Raw genomic sequence first — 22,768 nt, forward strand, 5'->3', positions numbered from 1 at the left:
TTCTTAGGAGCTTCTTGTACTCCCGTAACGTTGTCTTGTAGGTCTCCCAATGTCCCTCACTACCAGACGCAGTAGCCTGGTTGAAGGTTTTCCTGCAGTTCTTGCATGAAATCCTGATTTCTTGATTGGTGCTGCTTTTTGGGGCATGCAATGTGCCAATTGCAATTGCCTTACTGCAGGCCCCCGTAAAATGGTCGACAAGATATTCCAGCTCCTCTAGGTTTGCTGGAGTAGCCGGCTCTCTATCTTCTGGCAAAAGCCTATCCAGCTCTTCCCGATACCTATGCCAGTTGGCATTTCGCAAGTTTCTAGTTAGAGGAGCCTTGGGCATTCCCCCTACTACCCCGAATTGGATATATCGGTGGTCGGAAAAGGAGTGCTCCTCAAGCACCTTCCACTTCCCGACCAGACATTCCGCATTCTCAGAGATAAGGGTAACGTCCAGAACTTCCCTTCGGGATTTTGTAATAAAAGTGGGATCGTTCCCCCTATTTGCAATAACAAGCTTGGAGCTAAGTATGAAATTAAAAAGTGACTCACCCCGTTCATTATCGTCGGAGCTGCCCCAGGCATGATGGTGAGCATTCGCATCACCTCCCAAAATTAGCGCCTCCCTCGTGCTGGCCACTAGGTCCTTTATGCAGATAGTTGGCACCTCCTTGTCGTGCGCTAGGTACATGGATGCCATCTTAATTGGTCGTCCGTTTACACTTAGACTGACCGCTGTTGTGTCCTCGTCGCTAAATTGTGGAAGAAAGAGACACTTTAGTGTGATACTTATCAATATGCACGTCCTTGGTTTCCCCGTTGAGGCTCCACTTACCAGTCTGTAGCCCGGCGCTTTCAGCCCACAAATGTTTTGTCCCACCACCCAAGGTTCTTGGATTAGGACGATGTCGGCTGCCCCTTTAGCTGTTAGATGGAGCAGCAGTGCAGCTGAAGCTGCTTTACAGTGGTGAAGGTTAATCTGCAATACCTTCACCATTTTGGCCGTTATCGCCCACGTCGCCTATTAGGGTGGAGTTGACCTCGTCTTCCGACATCTCGATCAACTCCTCCTCCGTATAAAGCCGAAGCATGCGTCCGAACCCCAGCGAAGACGTCGATGAGGCATAACCCCCGGTCAGGTCGTCCATCGGATCAACCTGCTCGGATTCCTCCTCCATCTCCACGTCGCTGTTGGCCTCCTCCGGCTCTACCTCCGCGATCAGGTTCTTCGCTGCGTTTACATCGTTGCTGTAGACTTTAATTTTGGCCATGTCACAGCCGTAACGTATCACCCCGCTCTTTTGCTCCAGCAACTCTATGGAGTCCTTATTAAGAAGCAAGACAACCTGCATTGTCGCTTTACCGCTCTCATTGATTTTTACCATCTTCGAATTTTCGGCAGGTAGCTCCGGGTTGTAGAGCCTTATGGTATGCAGGATCCTTTCCGGTTCCGCTGGCTTGCAAGGCAACCATGCTCTCGCTCTCGGTCGCACCGGTAGGTCCTTGAAGTCGACCGCCCTGAGCTTCGCACCAGGGTAGACTTCTCCAATGCCTGCGACTGTCTTCTTATATATATCCGCTGATATAGCATCCTCGCATGCTATAACCCGGATGTTATTTTGGAACCACCCCGCTCCCTTGCAGGTTGGCGGAGGTCCCGGATTCTCCAACATGATGGTGATAGCAATGTCGGCCATCGTGGCCTTAACCTGCTGCCTCAGGGTTAGGCTGTCTTCATCGCTCTCGTCAATGACGCCAAGCAGGATCTGCTCCTTAGCTACTTCAGCAAAAGAAGGCCCCTGCGTTCTGACCCTCTTCGCATTGTTGGGCGCATTTCCCCCCGATCTATTGCGCTTACTGGAGGGCGCCTGCGGCTGTCTCTCCTCCGGCTTGCGGTAATCGGGCAGGACTGCGTTTGCCCAGTCGATTTCTGTGAGGATCTCCTTCACATGCTCTTCCTTCGCCTTGCTACACAGGTCAGGCCTAGTGGTGAATCTTTGCAGGATTCGTGCAGCCAGCTTCTTCTGTCGATAGACCGCTGCAGCTGGTTCTGGCCTCTGGTCAGGCCTCGTAAAGGCCGTGGGTGTCGCGGGAGGACCGCCCGGGGACTGCGCCCCAAATTCAGCCTTATCCCCGGCTGAAATCTGCATGCCAGGTTGGCATCCACTGGTGCCAGGAGTTTCCCGGGGTGGACTCCTTTGAGCATCCCCACCGCCGATTTCCTTCTTTTTTGCAAGAGCTTGGCCGGGTTTCACCATTTGCTTGGTTTGCCGCCGTTTGTCACCGCACTACGGCTGGTGGAGGTACTCTGCATCGCTTGAGCCCCTTCTTTAGTGGGCCGAGACCCTTCCGACGCCTTAAGGGGGCCGGTCCCTTTATAATTTGTTTTTGTTGTTGTTGCTGCTGTTTTTGTTGTTGTTGTTGCTGTTTTGTTGTTGTTGTTTTTTGATTTTTATCCATAGTTGTTTCCACGAGCTGCGGAGAAAGAGTTCGTCCACCCGGGCAGAGGNGTACTCTGCATCGCTTGAGCCCCTTCTTTAGTGGGCCGAGACCCTTCCGACGCCTTAAGGGGGCCGGTCCCTTTATAATTTGTTTTTGTTGTTGTTGCTGCTGTTTTTGTTGTTGTTGTTGCTGTTTTGTTGTTGTTGTTTTTTGATTTTTATCCATAGTTGTTTCCACGAGCTGCGGAGAAAGGGTTCGTCCACCCGGGCAGAGGTCCGCGATGCCCAGGTAAGGCCTACTTACATCCTGGGTGTGGCCGCCTCCCAGAGGGCTCCGTTCGCGACTGGGCTACTTAGGGGCCCCCAACCTGGCCGATCCTCGGTACGGTGCGCGTGACGCCTTGATCCAGCCCCTTCAGACCTCCAAACCACGATCAAAAACCATTTCCATATGACTAAGCTATTAAGTAGTTTAGCACATAGCACTGATTCCTGATCTTAGCTGAGCACCATTCTGACATGGCACAGAATCCTCTGTAGTGCCCATTTCCATTCGGCACCCTCGTGGAGGGTTCAGCCGGAGGATTTTTGCCGACCTTCTTGTAGGGCAACAAATACATCATTTGACATAATTTTCTTGACAATATTGTCCGTTGTAAACCCTAACTCATGACAATACTGTCACATGCAACACATGCACTTTTTTCAGTTATCCATGCATACTTTTCCATGCATGCGTATATGTTCATTGCCTTGACAGCATTGTCCAATGTAAACGCGCCGTAAATGTTTGTTGGGAGTTGGTTTAAAAGTATCAGTGCCAAAATTAGTTGGTATCGAACGAAAAGTATCGAGTATGTACTTGTATTTACTGGTATCGTTTCATCCCTATTTTCCATTTCTAAATGTGTATTTTGCGAAGCCAAGGCAATAAATTAGCCTGGCTTTATATGTGCTAGTTTATTAAACGTCGCGTACTTATCTTTATACATTTGGTGTTTCTGCACACGTACGTAGAAGGATAATAATTCAATAGACTTTGGAATGCGTATAAACAACAAAGTACAATTCACATAAAGTAGGTGAGAAAATTATAATTAAAAAACGGACGAGCAAAATTGTCCCCACAAAGCCACTTGTAGATACATATATTTACATACTTCTTTATCGTAGAAGGTGCTGTAGATACCAATAATATATTTTTGTGACAAGTGAACATGGAGTGGACAAGAGAAAAAACACTCGCTCTTATAAATGAATACCGCAAACGGCGAGGCCTATGGGATATGACACACGATGATTATCGGAAGAAAGATGTTAAGCAAAATCTCTTAATGGAAGTTAGCAGCAGTCTAGGCGGAAACATACCTGTTGGGGAAATCGAAAAGAAATTCCATACCCTACGTACTCAATACCACCGTGAAATAAATCGAAATAAGCGTAAAGAACCTTACAATTCGAAATGGTTTGGCTTTAAGAACTTACAGTTTCTAAGCTCGCCCATGGCCCGTCGCTTGGCAAGAGGACGTGTTAAAAATGAAATCTCGGAAGAGAGCACTGTTACCACTAAATATATTATAAGGGATTTGACAACACAACAACATGAGAACAGCGGCAGTTCTGCGAACTCAAGCAACAATTTAAATGAAGAGTTTTTAACATTGCATCAGAAACCAACTATAACCATAGAAGCTATGGAGAACAACACAAGCCGTCGAAACGCGAGTCGTACAAGAGCGTTAGAAAAATTAATTGAAGAAACTACCAAAGATGTTGAGGATATTGATGATAAACCAAAAATCTCTGTTTCCTTGAGTCACCACGGTTTTACTGCTGAAATGCACCCACAGGAAGAAACAAATAATCATGGAAATCATTCAGAAAGTCACACAATAGAGGACGATGAGGATCACATAGAATCACTCCAAATACAAGCAGAAGAAGAAGGTATTGTATACTCTACGTCGAGCGGTGCTAACGGGTGCGATGGCGGGCCAACAAATCAACAGACTATACATCAAGGACCATTACCTACCCGTATAATCAAAATACATCGCCGTGACACATGTACCGAGCCTGAATTTTTTGAGGAGGATGCTGTGGCAACACTAGACAACAAGCGCGTTTTCTACGAAAGCACTGGGCAGCAACATTGTGCAACTATAGTTACGTCGACGCCAACTGTAGTATCGAATACAACAAATGCATTGATGAATCCCAAAATCAAAATTCACCAGCAAAAAAGGCAACCTCAATTGCCAGGGCGAAATTTAGATGAGAATGTGTGTATAAAAACTGGGACAATGCGCGACGAATTTACAACGTATGGAGAGTACGTGTCTAATGAAATGCGTAATATAACGAACCGAGAAGTGTTATTGGGTCTCAAGCATAAAATAAATACTGCTCTTTTTGAAGCACAAATGGCTGAACTACAGAAGTGAAAGCAACCCGATTGACATAGTAATGTTGGTTTATGTAGTGACAAACGAGTTCTAAAACTATTTAAAATAAACCAAAAGCTTTAGCAAGTTATTTTTATATTTAAGGAACGTTTGCCCTATTCCTTTTTAAAATCTCAACAAGAACAGCTAGAATTTAAAATGCTCCGGAGTGTATAGCTTTTTATAGTAGCTCCTTATGCTTCTTTAAATCCTTACCGTGAATTCCATATGGACACATATTGACAAAATGTAAAGCAAAACGCATTTTCCCAATTTGTTTTTTTTTACGCATGTAAATTTATAAGAAAGTTTTATTTAGCTACCACAGTGAGGTAATTCACTCATAAAACTCCGAAGCAAGGAATTTGGCTGTATATTCATCACACAAATCTCGCAAAAAAACTTTAATTTATATCTGAAATCGTTCAATATGTACATACATATTTACCTTTTTTATGTTGAAGAAATCGTTATCATTTCATATACTTTAGGGCGGGTCGATTTTTTCCCATAAAATCGCATATGCGGAAAATGCTCAACGTATCATTCTGAACAACTTTGCTTAAGAAACTATTGGTCTAAAACCAATTTAGAGCCAGCGAATTTTAAGGGGAAGTTTCATATCAGGTAATACAAAATATTGTGGGAAAAACTTATACAAATTTATGAGTGTAAGGGTACAAAAAGCACTTCATTTTTTAATACTTAAATAAGAACGTTTTTAAGTCCTACAATTCCAAGCGTGGTATTTTTTTTTTTTTTTTTACGAAAAATCAGTCAGCCATAACACTTCCACGTACGTGAACGTAATGTTCAGTTCCTTGTACGTGGCATGGAACTAGTGGGTCAGGAAGTGATAGGTCTTTAAATTCTAAATATTCCTTCAAATGGTTGTGCGGAATGTAGTAATTGTCGGTTCTGTTAAAATATTGTCATCATCCAAATCTATCATACCGAAATAATTGGAGCAGTCAAAATTAATTTCACATTTCTTGTACTCTTTAAGTTCTTCTATTGTCTTTCATCGTAAAGCATTGATAGCATGACATTTCCTGCATGAGAAAAGTATGTGTTAGAAGCAGACTGCCGTATATAATGGAATGTTAGTATTTAGTGTTAAAGTACATGGGAACATAAACTCTTACAAGGTATTCTTCTAGAGTTTTTAAGTTACAAGGTGGTGAACTTGTTGAAACGTATAATCGTAAAATTCGGCCGGCCTTGGTTAGCCAACGGGAGTGCGCTACAGGTCCAGGTTTTATGTTAGCTATTTTATTTTATTTTGTCGGAACCAGGCAGGGCGTAATTTAAGTCCGATTTCAATAATTTTCAACGGTTTGCTTTTATGTGGCAAGCACAATAATAATACCGAGTTTGGTACACATTGATCGAACGGTTACCGAGATTCACATATGTGGTCATAAGTGGGCGGTGCCATGCCCATTTTCCAAAATTTTATAATAAACGTATTTTTTGCTAAATAATTATTGCAAACATCAATTTTGAATAAAGTAGCTACAGTATTTACTGATTTCTAGAAGATTTCGTATTTCTTTAAATATCCGTTATATGGGATGTGGGCGTGGTTATGGTCCGATTTTAAAAATTTTCGATCGTTTGGTATGTTGTACCAAGGTCAACAACTGTGCCAGTTTTGGGAGAAATTGGGGGAGCGGTTCGCAAGATATACACATGTAATCATAAGTGGGCGTGGCTATGCCCATTTTCCAAAAATTTCTTATTTTTGTCGTCTAAAAATCATTTTAAATATTAATTTTGAGTTAATAAGCTTCAGTAGTTAATAAAATATCGCAGTTTTCGTATTTCTGAAAACTACCCTTATATCGGAGGTGGGCGTGGTTATTGTTCGATTTTGCCTATTTTCAATACCATCAGTCCTACGCTAAAAAGAAGTAAACATACCAAATTTCGTTACAATATCTAAAATTCTAATCGAGTTATCGTGTGCACAGAAGGACAGATGGACGGACGGACAGACAGTCACCGCCACCAACTAAATTTCTACTAAATTATCGAAAAAGTTGTAGTCAGTATCTCGGAAACTAAAGGATATATCTAAAAACTGATAACACCAGTCGAAAGACCTTATTTCAAAATATATAACTGCATTTAGAACTAAAAATAGTCAAAATGGCGCTTACGACATTATTTTACCCAGGCGACGAAATGTTGATCAATATTTTAAACTTTTTAATCAGATTTTTAGAATTTGTTTGAGCATGCAGTTTTGTAGCCCATTAAATTTTAGTATAACAAAGTCCAAGTTCTAAGTAGTTTAGACTTTCCTTTGAGTTTTAGCAATTTTTTGTTCACGCATTTTCTTCCATACAAAATATGCTCGAAATTTTTTTGTATGAAGAAAAAGAGCAAAACCTTCCACAAATACAAATTCCCAAAAATCAACAGTAGATAAGTTCGCGCATTTTCTTCCATGCAAAATATGTTAGAATTTTTTTTTGTATGGAGAAAAAGACCAAAATCTTCCACAAAAACAAATTTCCAAAAATACAAAAACAAATTTCCAAAAACAATAGATAAGTCCTAGCTACTTTAAATTTGCAATACAAATGAATGGGTTACAAAACTGCCTATTCAAAATTTTTCTAGGAAAACTAATTAAAAAGCTCAAAATTTTGGTGAAACTTCTTCGAATTTTGCTAATTTTTGTACAAAGTTTCATTAACATGGTTTTTGTTAAATAACGAATCAGTACAAAACAAAATTGCAACAAACATGGTGTTACCGGATCCGCCATTCCCACGCCAGCCGGTTCTACGTACCGGAATGACTCGGGTTTTACCCGACCAAGGGCTGTTGTTTCGGTGATCTAACCCCGTTTAGGTCGGCGAAGTATCTCAGAAGTTGTTCGTCCATAGGGCTACATTTGCTACGTATTCTTCTGCTCAGGGCAGGTNTTTTATGTTAGCTATTTTATTTTATTTTGTCGGAACCAGGCAGGGCGTAATTTAAGTCCGATTTCAATAATTTTCAACGGTTTGCTTTTATGTGGCAAGCACAATAATAATACCGAGTTTGGTACACATTGATCGAACGGTTACCGAGATTCACATATGTGGTCATAAGTGGGCGGTGCCATGCCCATTTTCCAAAATTTTATAATAAACGTATTTTTTGCTAAATAATTATTGCAAACATCAATTTTGNCCAGAAACTTACACCTGCTGTGTATGCCAGAGACGACTACACCACAACTCAACCTCAGCCTGCGACGAGTGGAGTCACCTCAGAGTCTGCTCACTCCTACGGACTCATAGACAGTGGACCACATGATTTGTGGCCCCCTGCTCCTCAAACAGAGCAGCTTTCACTGCTAACCCCAGTCCACCTGAGCAGCTCANGTACACATTGATCGAACGGTTACCGAGATTCACATATGTGGTCATAAGTGGGCGGTGCCATGCCCATTTTCCAAAATTTTATAATAAACGTATTTTTTGCTAAATAATTATTGCAAACATCAATTTTGAATAAAGTAGCTACAGTATTTACTGATTTCTAGAAGATTTCGTATTTCTCTAAATATCCGTTATATATGTGGGCGTGGTTATGGTCCGATTTTAAAAATTTTCGATCATTTGGTATGTTGTACCAAGGTCAACAACTGTGCCAGTTTTGGGAGAAATTGGGGGAGCGGTTCGNCACAAACACCACAACATAACAACACAATAGACCACACCACAACCACGACAAACCACACAACAGACACAACCACACCACCATCCAAACGCCGCCGCCAACAACTCTTGGAGGAACTTCCTACAATCTGCACGGTATGTCAGACCAGGATATTCCGTAACGTGGCATCAGTTAAGTGCAACACCTGCCATGGNGATTTCAATAATTTTCAACGGTTTGCTTTTATGTGGCAAGCACAATAATAATACCGAGTTTGGTACACATTGATCGAACGGTTACCGAGATTCACATATGTGGTCATAAGTGGGCGGTGCCATGCCCATTTTCCAAAATTTTATAATAAACGTATTTTTTGCTAAATAATTATTGCAAACATCAATTTTGAATAAAGTAGCTACAGTATTTACTGATTTCTAGAAGATTTCGTATTTCTTTAAATATNGGTCCAAGAGATGAAGTTGCACAGCAATTCAACATTGTTGAATTGTGCCGTATATAACGTGCACCGTCGAGATCTCAAGCTTGATAATGGTGGTGGCTTAGCGTTCATCACGCAGCACACCGTGTNTCGATCGTTTGGTATGTTGTACCAAGGTCAACAACTGTGCCAGTTTTGGGAGAAATTGGGGGAGCGGTTCGCAAGATATACACATGTAATCATAAGTGGGCGTGGCTATGCCCATTTTCCAAAAATTTCTTATTTTTGTCGTCTAAAAATCATTTTAAATATTAATTTTGAGTTNGGTGCGCTCCTCAGAGGTGAAAACCGTATGGTAGTTGGTGACTTTAATGCACACCACGACCTTTGGCATTCATGCCTGTCAAACGATCGTAGAGGAATAGACTTGGCTGAGCAGATAGACGATTCGACATGCTGTACAATGAACGACGACGCACCCACCAGGATTAAGGACAGCTGCTGATAAACAGCGTATCATGGCGGCCTATGCTGACTTTGGCATCAGACCATCTGCCCATTGTCATCTCGATCGATATACCAACCGACTTTGCTTTCGCGGAACACCGGACCTATATCAACTTTTTTAAAGTTTATTGGAAAGGCTTGTAACTTCGCCTCTGGTGTGAGTTAGCTATGGTCAACCGTGAGGTCACTGTCCAATCCGACGAAGCAGGACGACAGGGTCGAAATTTTTTTCGGCGAACATGCATCGTCGGTCCCGCAGCAATGCGCGAGCTATTTTAGCCGGCAATTCATACTGCATCCTCCGGTGGACAAAGCCATGCGTCGAGTGACCAGAAGGCTGCACAAACTGCCAACAACCTGTGCCCCTCTTGCTTTCACTAGCGGTGAAGTTCAGGTACCCATCGGGAAGGCGAAAACCTCCAAAGCCATGGGGCCCAACGCTGACACCGGTTCCTCTGCTGCCCAGACAACCGCCACTCCTCGCAGAGACACCAGCTCCTGCAAACACGACTGGGCCTACCGTCACCATTACCTCAGAGAAATACGTGCCCTAAGCGGAACGAGAGCGAACTACAGCTCTCCGAGCTTGACGAGCCCTATCTATGAATACGCGACACTTGGCAGTAGCCCAGGTCAACCTGCGTCACGCAATGCATCCACAATGTTGGCCAAACACCGACGTTTGTCACGAGGGCTAGGAAAGAGGTGTTGAACATCACGCTTAGCAACAGATTGGATCGGAACCATCACTATCGGACCACAGGATTATCCAATTTGTGCTAGGAGCAGAAGTCAGAAGAAACCGAGCAATTACGAACCCCAGGAAAACTGACTGGGAGCGGTACAGCGAAAATTTAAAGTCAAACTTGACTGAAATACAGTCCAAGAACAGGCACGTCGATCATATGAGGTTAGAGAACACCGTTAACGAACTGAATGGCGCCAAAATGGATGCCTTTCACTCCAGCTGCCCCGGGGCGAAAGCAAAGTGGAAGACTCAGCCCAAATGGTCTCGGGAGCTATCGGCGCTCCGAAAGCAGGTACGAAAACTTTTTAATATTACAAAGCGTACAGTGCTTTTGGAGGAGTATTCAACCAGTTTAACTAATTACAGTAAAGAGATCAGGAAAGCCTAACGGGCAGCTTCCGGAAGTTTTGTGAGGATATCACATCGACTCCTGCAGCCGCTAGACTGTATAATTCCCTGGCGAGGGATCATACTGACACCAGACTAGCAATACGGCTAACTAATGGTACCTGCTCAGGAAACGAGGGGGCGCTTGCCCTACTCTCGGCACACTTCCCGGATGCCACTCCGACCTCGGGCGAGATACCATGACAACGGACTAGGCCATCCCCAGCAGACTGGAAGCTAGCTAGAAGTCTATTCACCCACCGATCGGTATGCTGGGCTTTGGACTCCTTTGATCGGTACAAATCCCCCGAGCTGGACGGCATCAGTCCAGTGCTGCTGAAGCAAGGTAGGGAGTTGCACCGCCAGTGGTTCCCCGTGGTGTGGCAGAGGGCTCGGGTTATATTTATTCCGAAGATAGGTAAGAGAGATTACTCTCTCGCCAAGTCCTTCAGGCCGATAAGTCTAACCTCTTTTTTGCTAAAAGCAATGGCGAAGGTCATCGACCATGGAATCAGGAGCAACGTTCTTAAGGTATGCACACACCTATGCGATTCTGTCGGTGCGAATCTGTTCCGACAAAAATTACAACAATGCCGACCATAGTTTTAAATGAGGAACCACACACGTATACGATTTTGTTGCAGCGATTTATTCGAACATGTACAGTTCTTCTTTCCGTCGTGCCGAAATCGCAGACTGCCGCGTTTTGAGAACGAAAAAGGTCAATGGAAGGATTTTACAATAATAAAACAAAATTGAACGTAAGAAAACAAAACAGATTTGATGTAGAAAAGTTAAGAACTTTATTTTTGTTGAAAAATATTTTTTGTTTGTCTTTAAATTGACAGTTTTTACTGCGATAAAATCGCACAGATGTGTGCGTACTTACGTTTTCGAAGTATTAACGTCTGTAGCATCAAAAACGGTGCGGATTCGTTGCGACAGAATCGCGTAGATATGTGGATACCTTTAATGTGGCGCCTTTACACCCTGAGAGTAGGCAGGTCCACGGACACTGCACTATACGCCCTGTCCACGGAAATACAAGGTGCTATTGAGTGTGGGGAGACAGTACTCTGTGCCTTCATCGACATTGAGGGGCGTTTGACCACACCTCACGGTAGTGTCGACCGGGCGCTTGAAAAACGTAATGTGCAGGCAACTATCCGCAGGCGAATGGTCAGGTTTCTCAATACAAGGATATCGGAAACCGACATCAAGGGACGGCGTGGTACAGCTACAAACTACCAGAGGTTGCCCACAGGGAGGAGTTTTATCCCCGCTTCTGCGGAGCTTAGTTGAAGACGAACTTCTACGGACTTTCACTGACAATGGTATCCGCTGTCAAGGGTAGGCGGATGTCATTGTGATTATTGCCAGAGGGAAGTTCGTGAGCACTATATGTGATATAGTTCAAAGGGGACTAAACATAGCAAGAGGCTGGTGCTTGAGTATGGGCCGTCGCCTCCGAAGTGTTGGGGCTGTAGTCCCAAGATCCTGAGATGGATGTATACCATGATAGTTAGACCAATAGTTACTTATGGGGCAGTAGCGTGGGTCTCGAGAACCTTCGTTGCAACTCACTAAGCTTAAACGTCTGGCGTGTGTATGGATCACGGGGGCAATGCGCACATGCCCGACGGCGGCGCTGGAGGTGATTCTCGAGCTCAAGCCGCTGCACCTTACCATAGAATAGGCAGCAAAGCAAACTCTATTAAACTTCGCAAGAGAAGGCTTTGGTAGAAGTAAAATCCTACCATCGAGGAACAGAGACAAGCTAGGCTTCCAAATTCCATTAGCTCTGCTCCCCACAGATGACAGGCCCAAACTAGTTAACTTTGACAGGAAATTCAAAATAGTGCTTTGCACCAAGTTGACTTGGAGCACCTCTCTTATGAAGAGGCAGATAAAAGCGAGCTCAATGCAATGGCATACAGACGGCTCTAAAACTCCCGACGGTGGTCCACGGACCAAGGCTAAAGCTTTCGGTACTCATGGGCGTATACCCAAGTATCTTTCAAGCGGAAGTCTATGCCATTAGTCTGTGTGCAGAGATTAAACTGCGTAGGAACTATCGTAATGAAAGTATTTTCATCATGAGCGACAGCCAGGCAGCACTCAAGGCACTCTCATCATTAAATCCTCTCTGGTTATTGAGTGTATTGACAAGCTCAACGCCCTGGCTAGTAGTATATGGCCGCTGTGGTGTAGTGGTAAGCAGTGCGCGCTTTCACTCATCAGCGCCATGAAAAACAGCTTCTCATAAAAAACAATCGCCGTTGGGAGTCGGCGTAAAACGCGCACGACACAAGTCGGAGGAGGAGTTCGGCCAAACACTAACATATGTGTAAGCGCCAATCTATTATATTAGCTCTGATCCAATACTTTTCGTGAAAAATCCTGTAAAACTGTCAAACAGCAAAATTACTCTCTGAAGTGAGAGTAAAAAGTAAGTAACAATAAAAAGTACGGGAACAAAAAAAAAACATTTTTTCTGTAAAAACGTCCACCAGTGATTGCTTGACACTTTTCATGATTTTACCAGAAGAAAATGTTCGGGTAAAATCTTGCAACTTCATTCTCTACACAACTCTCCAAAAGTCGCTCTCATTTACAGGATTTTGGAGTACGGGAACATTTTTCCTGCAACTTCCTGCAAGTTCGTGTAAAATCCTGTAAGTTCATGGAGTACTGGGTCCGAGCTATTATATTATTCTAAGCGTAGTGTAAGTTTCGCACGAAAAAATGTTCGGTATAAATGCAGAATACGTACATTTTTCTGATTAAAAAAATGTATATTGGAATCGATAGGGGTCTTAGTCCTCATTATAAAGTTTTTTTTTTTTTGAGGTGGAAATAATAGTTTCTGGTGTTATTGAAGGTCGAAAAATCAAGTTTTGAATTTCTTTTAAATGGAATAACTAAAAAACTACTGTATTAATTTAAAATATTTTGATGTCGTTTGAAAGTTATTAAAAATATCTTTTTTTTTTTGTATACATATGTTTTACTTTTTGTGTAAGGCTTATGAGAAAAATTAGTTTTTATAAAAAAAAAACATGACAAAATTAATAACAAAATGATTTTTGTTATTAAATAACGTTACTGACAACATAAAAAATTAGTTAATTACATAAAAGAGAATAAGGTTTCATGAGATTTATATATTTGCATTAAAACATTTACATTTTACTTATTTTAAGTGATTAAAAGTGTATTACTATTGTATATATTTACCTCGTAATGTATACTGTGTAAGATGCACTCTGCAAATGGTGTTCAGCCACACTTCTTCGGCAACACAGAAAGGAAAATTCTACTTCCTGAGGATTATAATCCCTAAGTGTGGCCGAAGGTCGCCTACACAGAAAGGTGTTCTCTGCAAAAGGTGTTCATCCCCTCTTGTTCGGCAACACAGAAAGCAGAATTCTACTTCGAGAGGGTTATAATCCCTAACACCCGATTTACATGATTCAAGTACTTGAAAGCAATTCTTGCTCATTCTCTTTTGTGTTTTCTATTTGCTTTTACACGTTTCAATTCTGTTGAATTCAAGTTTTTGGTTCTTTAAATGGGAAGCAACGAAAATGCCAAAAGCAAAGCAAGAAAGTTGAAACGAATTGACGGTACAGACGCATGCGTACTCGTCCCTTTTCATCTCAACCCCTCTCTTCCACATGCGAGCAGAATTGAATTCAATACTTGAACTGTGTAAAAGCAGTCTAAGTGTGGCCGAAGTCCGCCTACGCAGAAAGGTGTTCTCTGCAAAAGGTGTTCAGCCCCTCTTCTTTGGCAACACAGAAAGGAGAATTCTACTTCGTGAGGGTTATAAGCCTAATTTTATCAATAAAGAATAACATGATTATACGTCAAAAGATAGGTACTTTTATTACCTTTCTAACGACATAAAAATCTTTGAAATATCATATCAGATATTTAAGTTGAAAAAGTCAATTTTTTTACTTTTTGACCTTAAATAAAACTTACATTTTTTGTTTCCACCAACACAAAAATGTGTTGTTGTAATCTGTATGAATTCCGTTATAGAGGCCACTATTTATATTTTTTGAGAAATGTACGTGTACTGCACTTGTTCCAAATGAATCTGATTGAGCCTTATCATGAGATTAATTTTCCCCGAACCGGTTCACTTTTCACTTTTGGTATGTACTTTTTTTTCGATACCTACTTGGATCGCAGTAAAAAGTATGGAGCACAAAAATATTTGGCAATTGAGAAAAGTATCGAGTATGTACTTGGATTTACTCGTATCGATACATCTCTACTGGGAGATAACCCACCAAACAATTTGTGTTGCCGGCAATAAGAAAACGTGTCGCCCTCGGATTTATTGCCGGTAATATTGCCATCGAATCGATTTCCTATTACCGGTCGCTCTAAAACGTCCGCCGAAGGCAACTCGCCTGGGTGAGTCGTTTTCTTATTACCTGAATGAGTCCTTTTCTTATCGCTTCAGGCGATATTTGGAATAATTTTATTCTCTTTAATAATTCATTTATTTTTTAGTATACCAAATTGCAACTTACAGGTCTATTCTGCGCTGATAATAAAAAGTTTGTAACCGGTAAATAAAGTTCCTGTCAATTTTTAAACCCTTTTCGCATTCTGTGTACTCTTGTAACCGGTAAATTTTGTTACCATCTCATAAGCTGGTAACAAAGTATTGCCCCGTGAAATATGCAATGCCAGAATTTGCACAATTCTTCATAGCTGAATCGCTGAATATTTTAACTGCATTACCAACGTTCCTAGAATCGCGGTGACAAGAACTGGTAACATTTTTTGATAATAAAATTTCCCGGTTACAAAATCTTCGGTAACGCGCATAATAGACCTGTTACAATCGGAATTAATTCATTTTCTCGTTGTGAGACTTCCTATTTTTTCAATCTTGTCCTTGGGCATAATTTAGATGCTTTTGGCCAATACTATTGACGCCATATTCATAAGTTTCAGAATTTTTGAGAACTTTTTTATTCAAAATTGACATGAACGAAGTGATGTTGCCGATTTGTCACCACAGCAATAAATCGGTGAGTCGCCAATTTGTTGCCATTGACGATTGTTGCCTATTTCTCATGTTTTGCATGGTGGGAAGGAACGCAACTATTATGTTGGTTGGCAGAGCCATCTGTCATTGAAATTGTATTAAATTTTCATCAAAATGGCAATTCCATTTTTGCTAGTGAATACAAAGATTTGTGTCGGACGTGGGTCCTACTTTCCTTTGGAATTAAAGTTTTAAAATGTTGGACAAAAATTGAATTGTTTGCGTGCGTGACTACGTGCGTTGAGTGTTTTATTTTGGTGCGCTAGTTTTTTGGTGGGTAATCTGGCTTTGGGACAGGCTCAGCGTAAGCGATGGCACAGCTCCCACCGCGGAAGAACCCCACACCAACTAGAATATCAAAGCAACACCTAACACCGTTGCAGACGTTGTTACAAATGGGATTCACTAAGCATCGGGCGTAAGTGAAAGTGTTAAAAGCGGCACAATTGGAATTAGTACTTTTACTAAAAATGGAAATTTATTATTATTCCAGTATTAGTATGTACCACTTCATTTCGATGATAGCTTAATCCAATTAACATTGTTATTGATTTCGTACCAAAATTAAAGAGCGATATCTGATAGCTCTAGAGACTCTAATCATTTATGTATAGAATGCTCTTGCGATCTTACTCTACATATCGTCGTTTTAAGTGTAAAACCGCGTAACGTCATTCTGCAAAACTGCGTAACTTACATTTGCTGCCAAAAATTGGATTTGCTCAAACATACTCTTGGCTCAATCCTTATCCATTCGTCCTGATATACACTGCCGGAACAAAGTATTGGCACAGCAAATTTTCCACAATATATGCAACAATTTTTATTCTAATATTTTCCGCCAATTTTGTATAAGAATATGGTTCATTCAACAATAAAAAATAGGCAGTGTCTACACACACGCGCCACGGTAAATTTTACCGTAGATCCACGACAATTTTTACCGTGGATCCACGGTANTAATTTTTACCGTAGATCCACGGTAATTTTACCGTAGATACACGGTAATTTTTACCGTAGATCCACGACAATTTTTACCGTGTATCCACGGTAAAAAATACCGTGGATCCACGGTAAAAATTGTCGTGGATCTACGGTAAAAATTACCGTCGATCCACGGTGTATTTACCGCGAATCCGCGGAAAAAAATTACCGTGGATTCACAGTGATTTTCGAAGCGTGCGAATAACTGTATTTTTTAACAGTAGATCTACGACAAAAATTAGTGTGGACCCGAGGTTATCTATTTTTCCAACGTGAATGAACAATCCTAATTTCTCATATAGATGTATCACGATAGATGTATGTAAATACCTAAGTTACTGCCATTCATTCAAAAATCAATTCGTTAATTAGTTGATAAAAATCGTGCAATAATAATAACCTTTGAGCGAAAAAATGACATTCGAATATTAATTATTATCTTTAATCTTTATTGGTTAACTCGAAAAATAAAGATCATCGTAAATTACAGTAGAAGGTACGAACAGAAATACGTCAGTATAGATAAACGACGATTACAACTTTTGATTTTCTGGTTAAAATTTAACAAATAATGATTATTTTCCGTATGATTAAATTATTTTGTGTATGATTAAACATACCATGATATCTTACTGTCGATAAGTAACTACTGCGCGTTGTTGCTGTATTTTCCTATTTTTCCATAGAGCACAAGGCACAGAACCAATCGCCAACCGGCTTCCTCTTTATCTCCACACACAACCAATGATGCCATAGGTAACATCCGTCACAACGTATAACATTTTTACACGACTGATGATGTTTTCCTCCACATACAGCACATTTGTAATCATCTTTAGCTCTTTTCATTCCAAGAGCAACCAAAAATGTTTCAAATGTATCTTTCTCCATGCACGGCATTAAAAGTTTTAGATGATCGCCTCGGGTATCAATGAAAGAATCGTTCAAATTGGCAGTGTCGATTTCGCTGCTTTTGATTTTTGAAGACGTGAAATCTCGTCCTTTCACATAATTTGACATCAGTAGCCATTTCAGCATCATCTCAAGTTTGGTGTCATTATTTTTTGTATCAAAGGCTACTCCACCAACTTTGTCGTCGTCCAATTTTTTTGGGCCCCAACTTTGAGTTGCCCCACGACTTCTACCCCTGGACGCTCGTTGACCTCTAGCCACCTCTCTGCCTCCAGCGCGTTGATGCTGTTGTAGTAATCGTTTGTTCCCTTCTTCCTTTGGGAGCGGTATCCCAGCCACTGTGGTTCTTCGGCCTTTGGGGGCTCCTCTAGGCTTTCCGACTTTACAAACATCTTTTATTCCAAAAAGAGTTTCAATTGTCGCCTCGTTAATCTTGCTACAAGTTTGAAGCTGTAAAGATGGCATCACCAAAGGCGTTTCTTTGTGGTCAGCAGCGGAAGGTGGGGTTTTGGGATTTTCTTCTTCCAGGACGACCTTTTCCGGCAAACGGTTATGAGCTGAATCAGTGCTGCTATTCGGGAATTGGCGAGTTAAATCGATCGGTATCTCTGGGTTCTGGGTTGGCTCAGTTAAAGTAGACAGAGGTCTGTGCCTTGTTATAACACATCTACACACATCTACATTAAAAAGGTGGTTCTTCGCGCACTTCGGAAATCAAACATCTTCTTCGTCAAGCAAAAATCTTCAGAAATTGCCGTGGATCCACAGTAAATTTTTACCGTGGTTCTACGGTAATTTTTTTACCTTGGATACACGGTAATTTTTACCGTTGATACACGGTAATTTTTTTACATACATATGTACATATATGTGCATTCATTTTTATTTAATTAAATTTTTGGGAGTGTCTATTTACACGCGCCACGGTAACTTTTACCGTAGATCCACGGAAGTTTTTACCGTAGATACACGGAAATTTTTACCGTAGATCCACGGTAATTTTTACCGTAGATACACGGTAATTTTACCGTAGATACACGGCAATTTTTACCGTGGATCCACGGTAATTTTTACCGTAGATCCACGGTAATTTTACCGTAGATCCACGGTAATTTTTACCGTGGATCCACGGTAAAAGTTACCGTGGCGCGTGTAAATAGACACTCCCTAAAAAATATAAAAATATAATTCTTAAACTTTGTGCAAAACCCGCGAAAATTCAGCAAATTTTCATCAAAATTTGTGACTTTTTGATCAGATTTTTTAGAAATTTTTCGAGTATGCAGTTTTGCAGCCCGTTAAATTCTAGTAAAAAAAATGGAAGTTCGGAGTTAGTCAAANACTCCCTAAAAAATATAAAAATATAATTCTTAAACTTTGTGCAAAACCCGCGAAAATTCAGCAAATTTTCATCAAAATTTGTGACTTTTTGATCAGATTTTTTAGAAATTTTTCGAGTATGCAGTTTTGCAGCCCGTTAAATTCTAGTAAAAAAATGGAAGTTCGGAGTTAGTCAAAAATCGCGTTGATTTCTGAGAATTTTTTTTGTTGAAGGTGGTTTGCATTTTTTCCATATAATGTATTTTCGAAAAAAAATTTTGTATGGAAAAGACTGCGGGGAAAAAATTGCCAAAAATCAATGGTAATTCCTAGCTACTTAAAGCTTGCACTTTATTATAATAAAATTGATTGGGCTACAAATCTGCGTACTAAAAAAAATCTGATTAAAAAGTTGAAAATTTTCATGAAAATTTGCTGAATTTTCGCGAGTTTTGCAAGGAGTTTAGGAATTAAATTTTTATGTTTTTTGTTGTAGAATGAACCATATTTTTATACGAAATTAGCGGAAAAATATTAGAATGANAAAGCATACTGAGCATCTTTCTCTTTGACACCATGTCTGAAATCCCACGTGATCTGTCAAATACTAATGCATGAAAATCCTAACCTCAAAAAAATCACCCGTTAGAATGAACCATATTTTTATACGAAATTAGCGGAAAAATATTAGAATGAGAATTGTTGCATATATTGTGAAAAATTTGCTGTGCCAATATTTTGTTCCAGGAGTGTATATTAGGCAGAAATGCGATTGCTTTGTAAAAAAGAGAACCATTTGGAAATATGAGTGTTCAGTGTTGCCGCCGCTCAAAGAACTTTCTAACCAAGATTAGACGAAAAAGTTACCAAATGTAAGGAAAAATAACCAACTTTTTTATTAGATTAATAATTCAGAAAATCAATTTTTATTTGCATTTTTGAAAAGTAAATACTTTTAAAGCTGTAATTATGTAAATACATATTTTAGAATATCAGTCTTCCCGTATTAGATGCATATGAATGAATGTTAATATCTTCGTAAACATTACCAGACTCTAAATGACGTTTTTAATTAAGTACAAAGGTACATAGTTTCCAACTTCTTTGTAAGAATCAATGATATACCTAATCAGCGTGAACAACCACATTGTATATATTTTAAGATTAAGACTAAACAATTAAAAATTGGACTTATTTAACTATATCGTCGCTCAGAGCGAAATACCTCGCATACGCCAAACGTAGTACCGCGTATACGATGGTAAATAAATTTTACAAATGCGCAAAAAACCGATTTTTTTTTAACTGTGGAATGGTATTTGCACTGAACCTACTTGCTATAAGATTATTATTATTAATCTTAACTTAAATTAATAAAGTAAACAGTAATGGGAAGAGAATAAACAAATCCTTTTTATTGTACATACATGACGTAGTATTGGATTCCGCATATACGAGGTATTTATATATGTACTGTCTAAGTATGTATTCATTTGAAGTAGTCTAGCCGACCATGTATATTATGTATTCTGTACATATATTATAAAACAAATACATACATACATATGTAAGTAGTAATAATACATTCATTCCAAATATTCTTACTTGGTTTCACTGCTGGGGCTGCCACTGCTGTTGCTACTCTCCTCAACCTCGACAGGTGTAGCTGGCCTATGTCAATTAAAAACTACAGTAAATATTAAAAAATAACCAAAACGGGAAAGATCTTAACAACTTCACAGGCAAGAAAAAAATAACCAAAATTGGTTAAAAGTAACCAAAACGGCAAAACTGTGAGTGTTTTTACTCTCTTAAAAATAATTTATGTAACCTTGCATACGCGGTTTTGCATTCTTTCGATACGCGGTTTTGCATTTTGTTGATACGCGGTTTTGTACTTTAAACGACGATATGATACATCAATGAAAGTAAATTTGCGTGTAAGCGCATAAACATCTCATGCCGGTATGGGCATAATCAGGAAAATTAATAACTGAATGAAAAAAATAAGTTTTAATTCATAATTTAAACAATTTCGAATGACAAATAAATTTTATTTTTCATTGAAGTACTTTCAAATGATGAATAAATTTTCGTTCATCATCGAGAAACTTTTTTTTTTGGGTTTTGGGTATGTTGGCCGGTTTATATGTAGAGTGCCAACACTAGTTTCCCTCCATGTTATTTATATTAACTACACAAGATTGTTGTGCGGATTTTCACCATTGGAATATTGCTATTAAATACAGAATTTCGCGAAAGTGTACACTTAAAACATCACAAATGTATAAAAACTAATAAATACGTGTTAAATTAAGTTCATTTATTCGATTCATTTGCGTGAAATTCATCAAAACGTAGAGCGGAAAGTGCAAGTGTTTTTTTGCAAATAGCTCTTTAATTAATTTAAAATGTTAATTTCCGGTCTTGGATTGTTATTATTGGCGTTAAGACGCGTCGATTGGTACCACTCTCGAACTTTTTGCGTCCATTTTGACCTACCTTCGCTATGGTGCACTTTTACCTTTTTAAATATTAATATTTTACGAACTGTAGGAATAACCGATAAAAAACTAATGACGCCACCATAACGATAATTAATTTGTCTTTCAGCTGGTGTACATAATTTATAGCTTCTTGTATTTTAAAACCAAAATCACCAAAAAAACGAACAAATGTTATTTTTTCATGAAATAATCTTTTTTGAAAAAAACTGCATAATTAATGGTAAAGAAATTTATATTATTTAGAAAGTACAAGTTATTTTTAATTCGATATTACATATTTTATCATGATGTACTTTTGGGTTTCAACAATTCAGTGATAATAAAAAATACAACTAAACAAAGCAAATAAACCTCTTAAGGGCCATTCACATACAACTTTTCTCGCTTTGCTTGACAACAAAGCGTGAAACGCAGAAGGTATGCTACAATAAACGCTTTGACAGCTTTTGCGTTCTCCTTTTCTTCCTTATATTTCATATGTAAAATAGATAATATAATAATATGCATTAATAATAGCAATAAAAATTCCTATTTACCCTATTTTTGTCATTAAATGCAAATGCAAGCGCACGAGAAAAGATACATGTAGACATCTGATTGCCAAAGCGGGCAAAAGTTGAGAGTTGCCCAAGATTTTGCTTCGTTTTGCTTTGCTTTGCTTCAAACGTTTTTTATGTGAGCATACTCATGCATATGTCTACATCGATCTTATATGTCAAAGCAAAGAACTATCAAGCAAAGCGAAGAAAGTTGTATGTGAATCAGCCTTTATATCTTCGTTATTTTTTGCCTGCGCCAAATAAATTTGGTGTTATTATGCTATCTATCGGCATTTTTGGTTATTTTATAGCTAAACGGTCACTATTCTACACTTGTTCTAAAAAATTACGCAAACGAAGGTGATGCCAACGAATATTTAGTATGACGAATTTTTGGTTTTACTATTAATATCACTAGAAACTGTAGAGTAATGCTTGAAACACAATACAAATTGGGCGATGCCGTCGTTCACCGTTCGCCCTGCTATTTCGCCAACTTTAACAGAATTAGAGCGGTAGCGAAAACAGCTGATACCATTTCGTCACACTTATAAGTGAGGTGACCATATTTTGAAAAACGAAACCATATTTAGAAATGATGAAATGATAACAAATACAAATATAAGGCAAGGGGGAATTATTATAAATTATTTTATTTTAAGCCGGATTTAACGAATCGTTCACTGTATTTTTCAACAATTAAAAATAATTCGTGTTACATGCTGTTTTCTTTTAAATCTTTGAAAATAAAAAAACATACGGCCACCTTTGTTGGCATGACGTGTGTCAAGTTAGCACTACACTTTTCGAAATTGGAAAAGTTA

General features: G+C 39.6%; 3 protein-coding genes across 6 annotated transcripts in view; 2 read left to right on the forward strand and 1 right to left on the reverse strand.

Moving 5' to 3' along the window:
- Nucleotides 1-551: 551 nt before the first annotated feature.
- LOC108358738 (uncharacterized) lies at nucleotides 552-1,716 on the reverse strand. The gene is made up of 2 exons (XM_017610210.1): nucleotides 824-1,716; nucleotides 552-740 (listed from the first exon to the last, which is right to left on the reverse strand). Exon 1 carries the CDS (start codon nucleotides 1,683-1,685, stop codon nucleotides 963-965), a length of 723 nt encoding a protein of 240 aa, XP_017465699.1. The 5' UTR covers nucleotides 1,686-1,716; the 3' UTR covers nucleotides 552-740; nucleotides 824-962.
- Nucleotides 1,717-3,282: 1,566 nt separating this feature from the next.
- Nucleotides 3,283-4,956, forward strand: LOC108358737 (uncharacterized). 2 transcript variants are annotated; one of them, XM_017610209.1, is made up of 2 exons: nucleotides 3,283-3,507; nucleotides 3,603-4,956. In XM_017610209.1, exon 2 carries the CDS (start codon nucleotides 3,647-3,649, stop codon nucleotides 4,871-4,873), a length of 1,227 nt encoding a protein of 408 aa, XP_017465698.1. In that variant the 5' UTR covers nucleotides 3,283-3,507; nucleotides 3,603-3,646; the 3' UTR covers nucleotides 4,874-4,956. The 2 variants fall into 2 exon arrangements, with proteins under 2 accessions (XP_017465698.1, XP_017465696.1); XM_017610207.1 differs by having other exon boundaries at nucleotides 3,284-3,511.
- A 10,782-nt stretch (nucleotides 4,957-15,738) lies between these two features.
- The window catches only part of LOC108358739 (protein UBASH3A homolog), a 20,776-nt gene continuing 13,746 nt past the window's right edge, over nucleotides 15,739-22,768 (forward strand). For 2 of the 3 annotated variants that reach the window (XM_017610213.1, XM_017610212.1), the window contains exon 1: nucleotides 15,743-16,100. In XM_017610213.1, the coding sequence (XP_017465702.1) occupies nucleotides 15,994-16,100 (107 nt within the window). In that variant the 5' untranslated portion in view covers nucleotides 15,743-15,993. Of the gene's footprint in view, nucleotides 16,101-22,768 lie in introns of all 3 variants that reach the window. The other variant, XM_017610211.1, reaches the window with a different exon arrangement.

This window comes from Rhagoletis zephyria, unplaced genomic scaffold, assembly GCF_001687245.7.
Source record: "Rhagoletis zephyria isolate East Lansing unplaced genomic scaffold, Rhagoletis_zephyria_1.1 Rzeph_scaffold_00289, whole genome shotgun sequence".
NCBI classification, from domain to species: Eukaryota; Metazoa; Arthropoda; class Insecta; order Diptera; family Tephritidae; genus Rhagoletis; species Rhagoletis zephyria.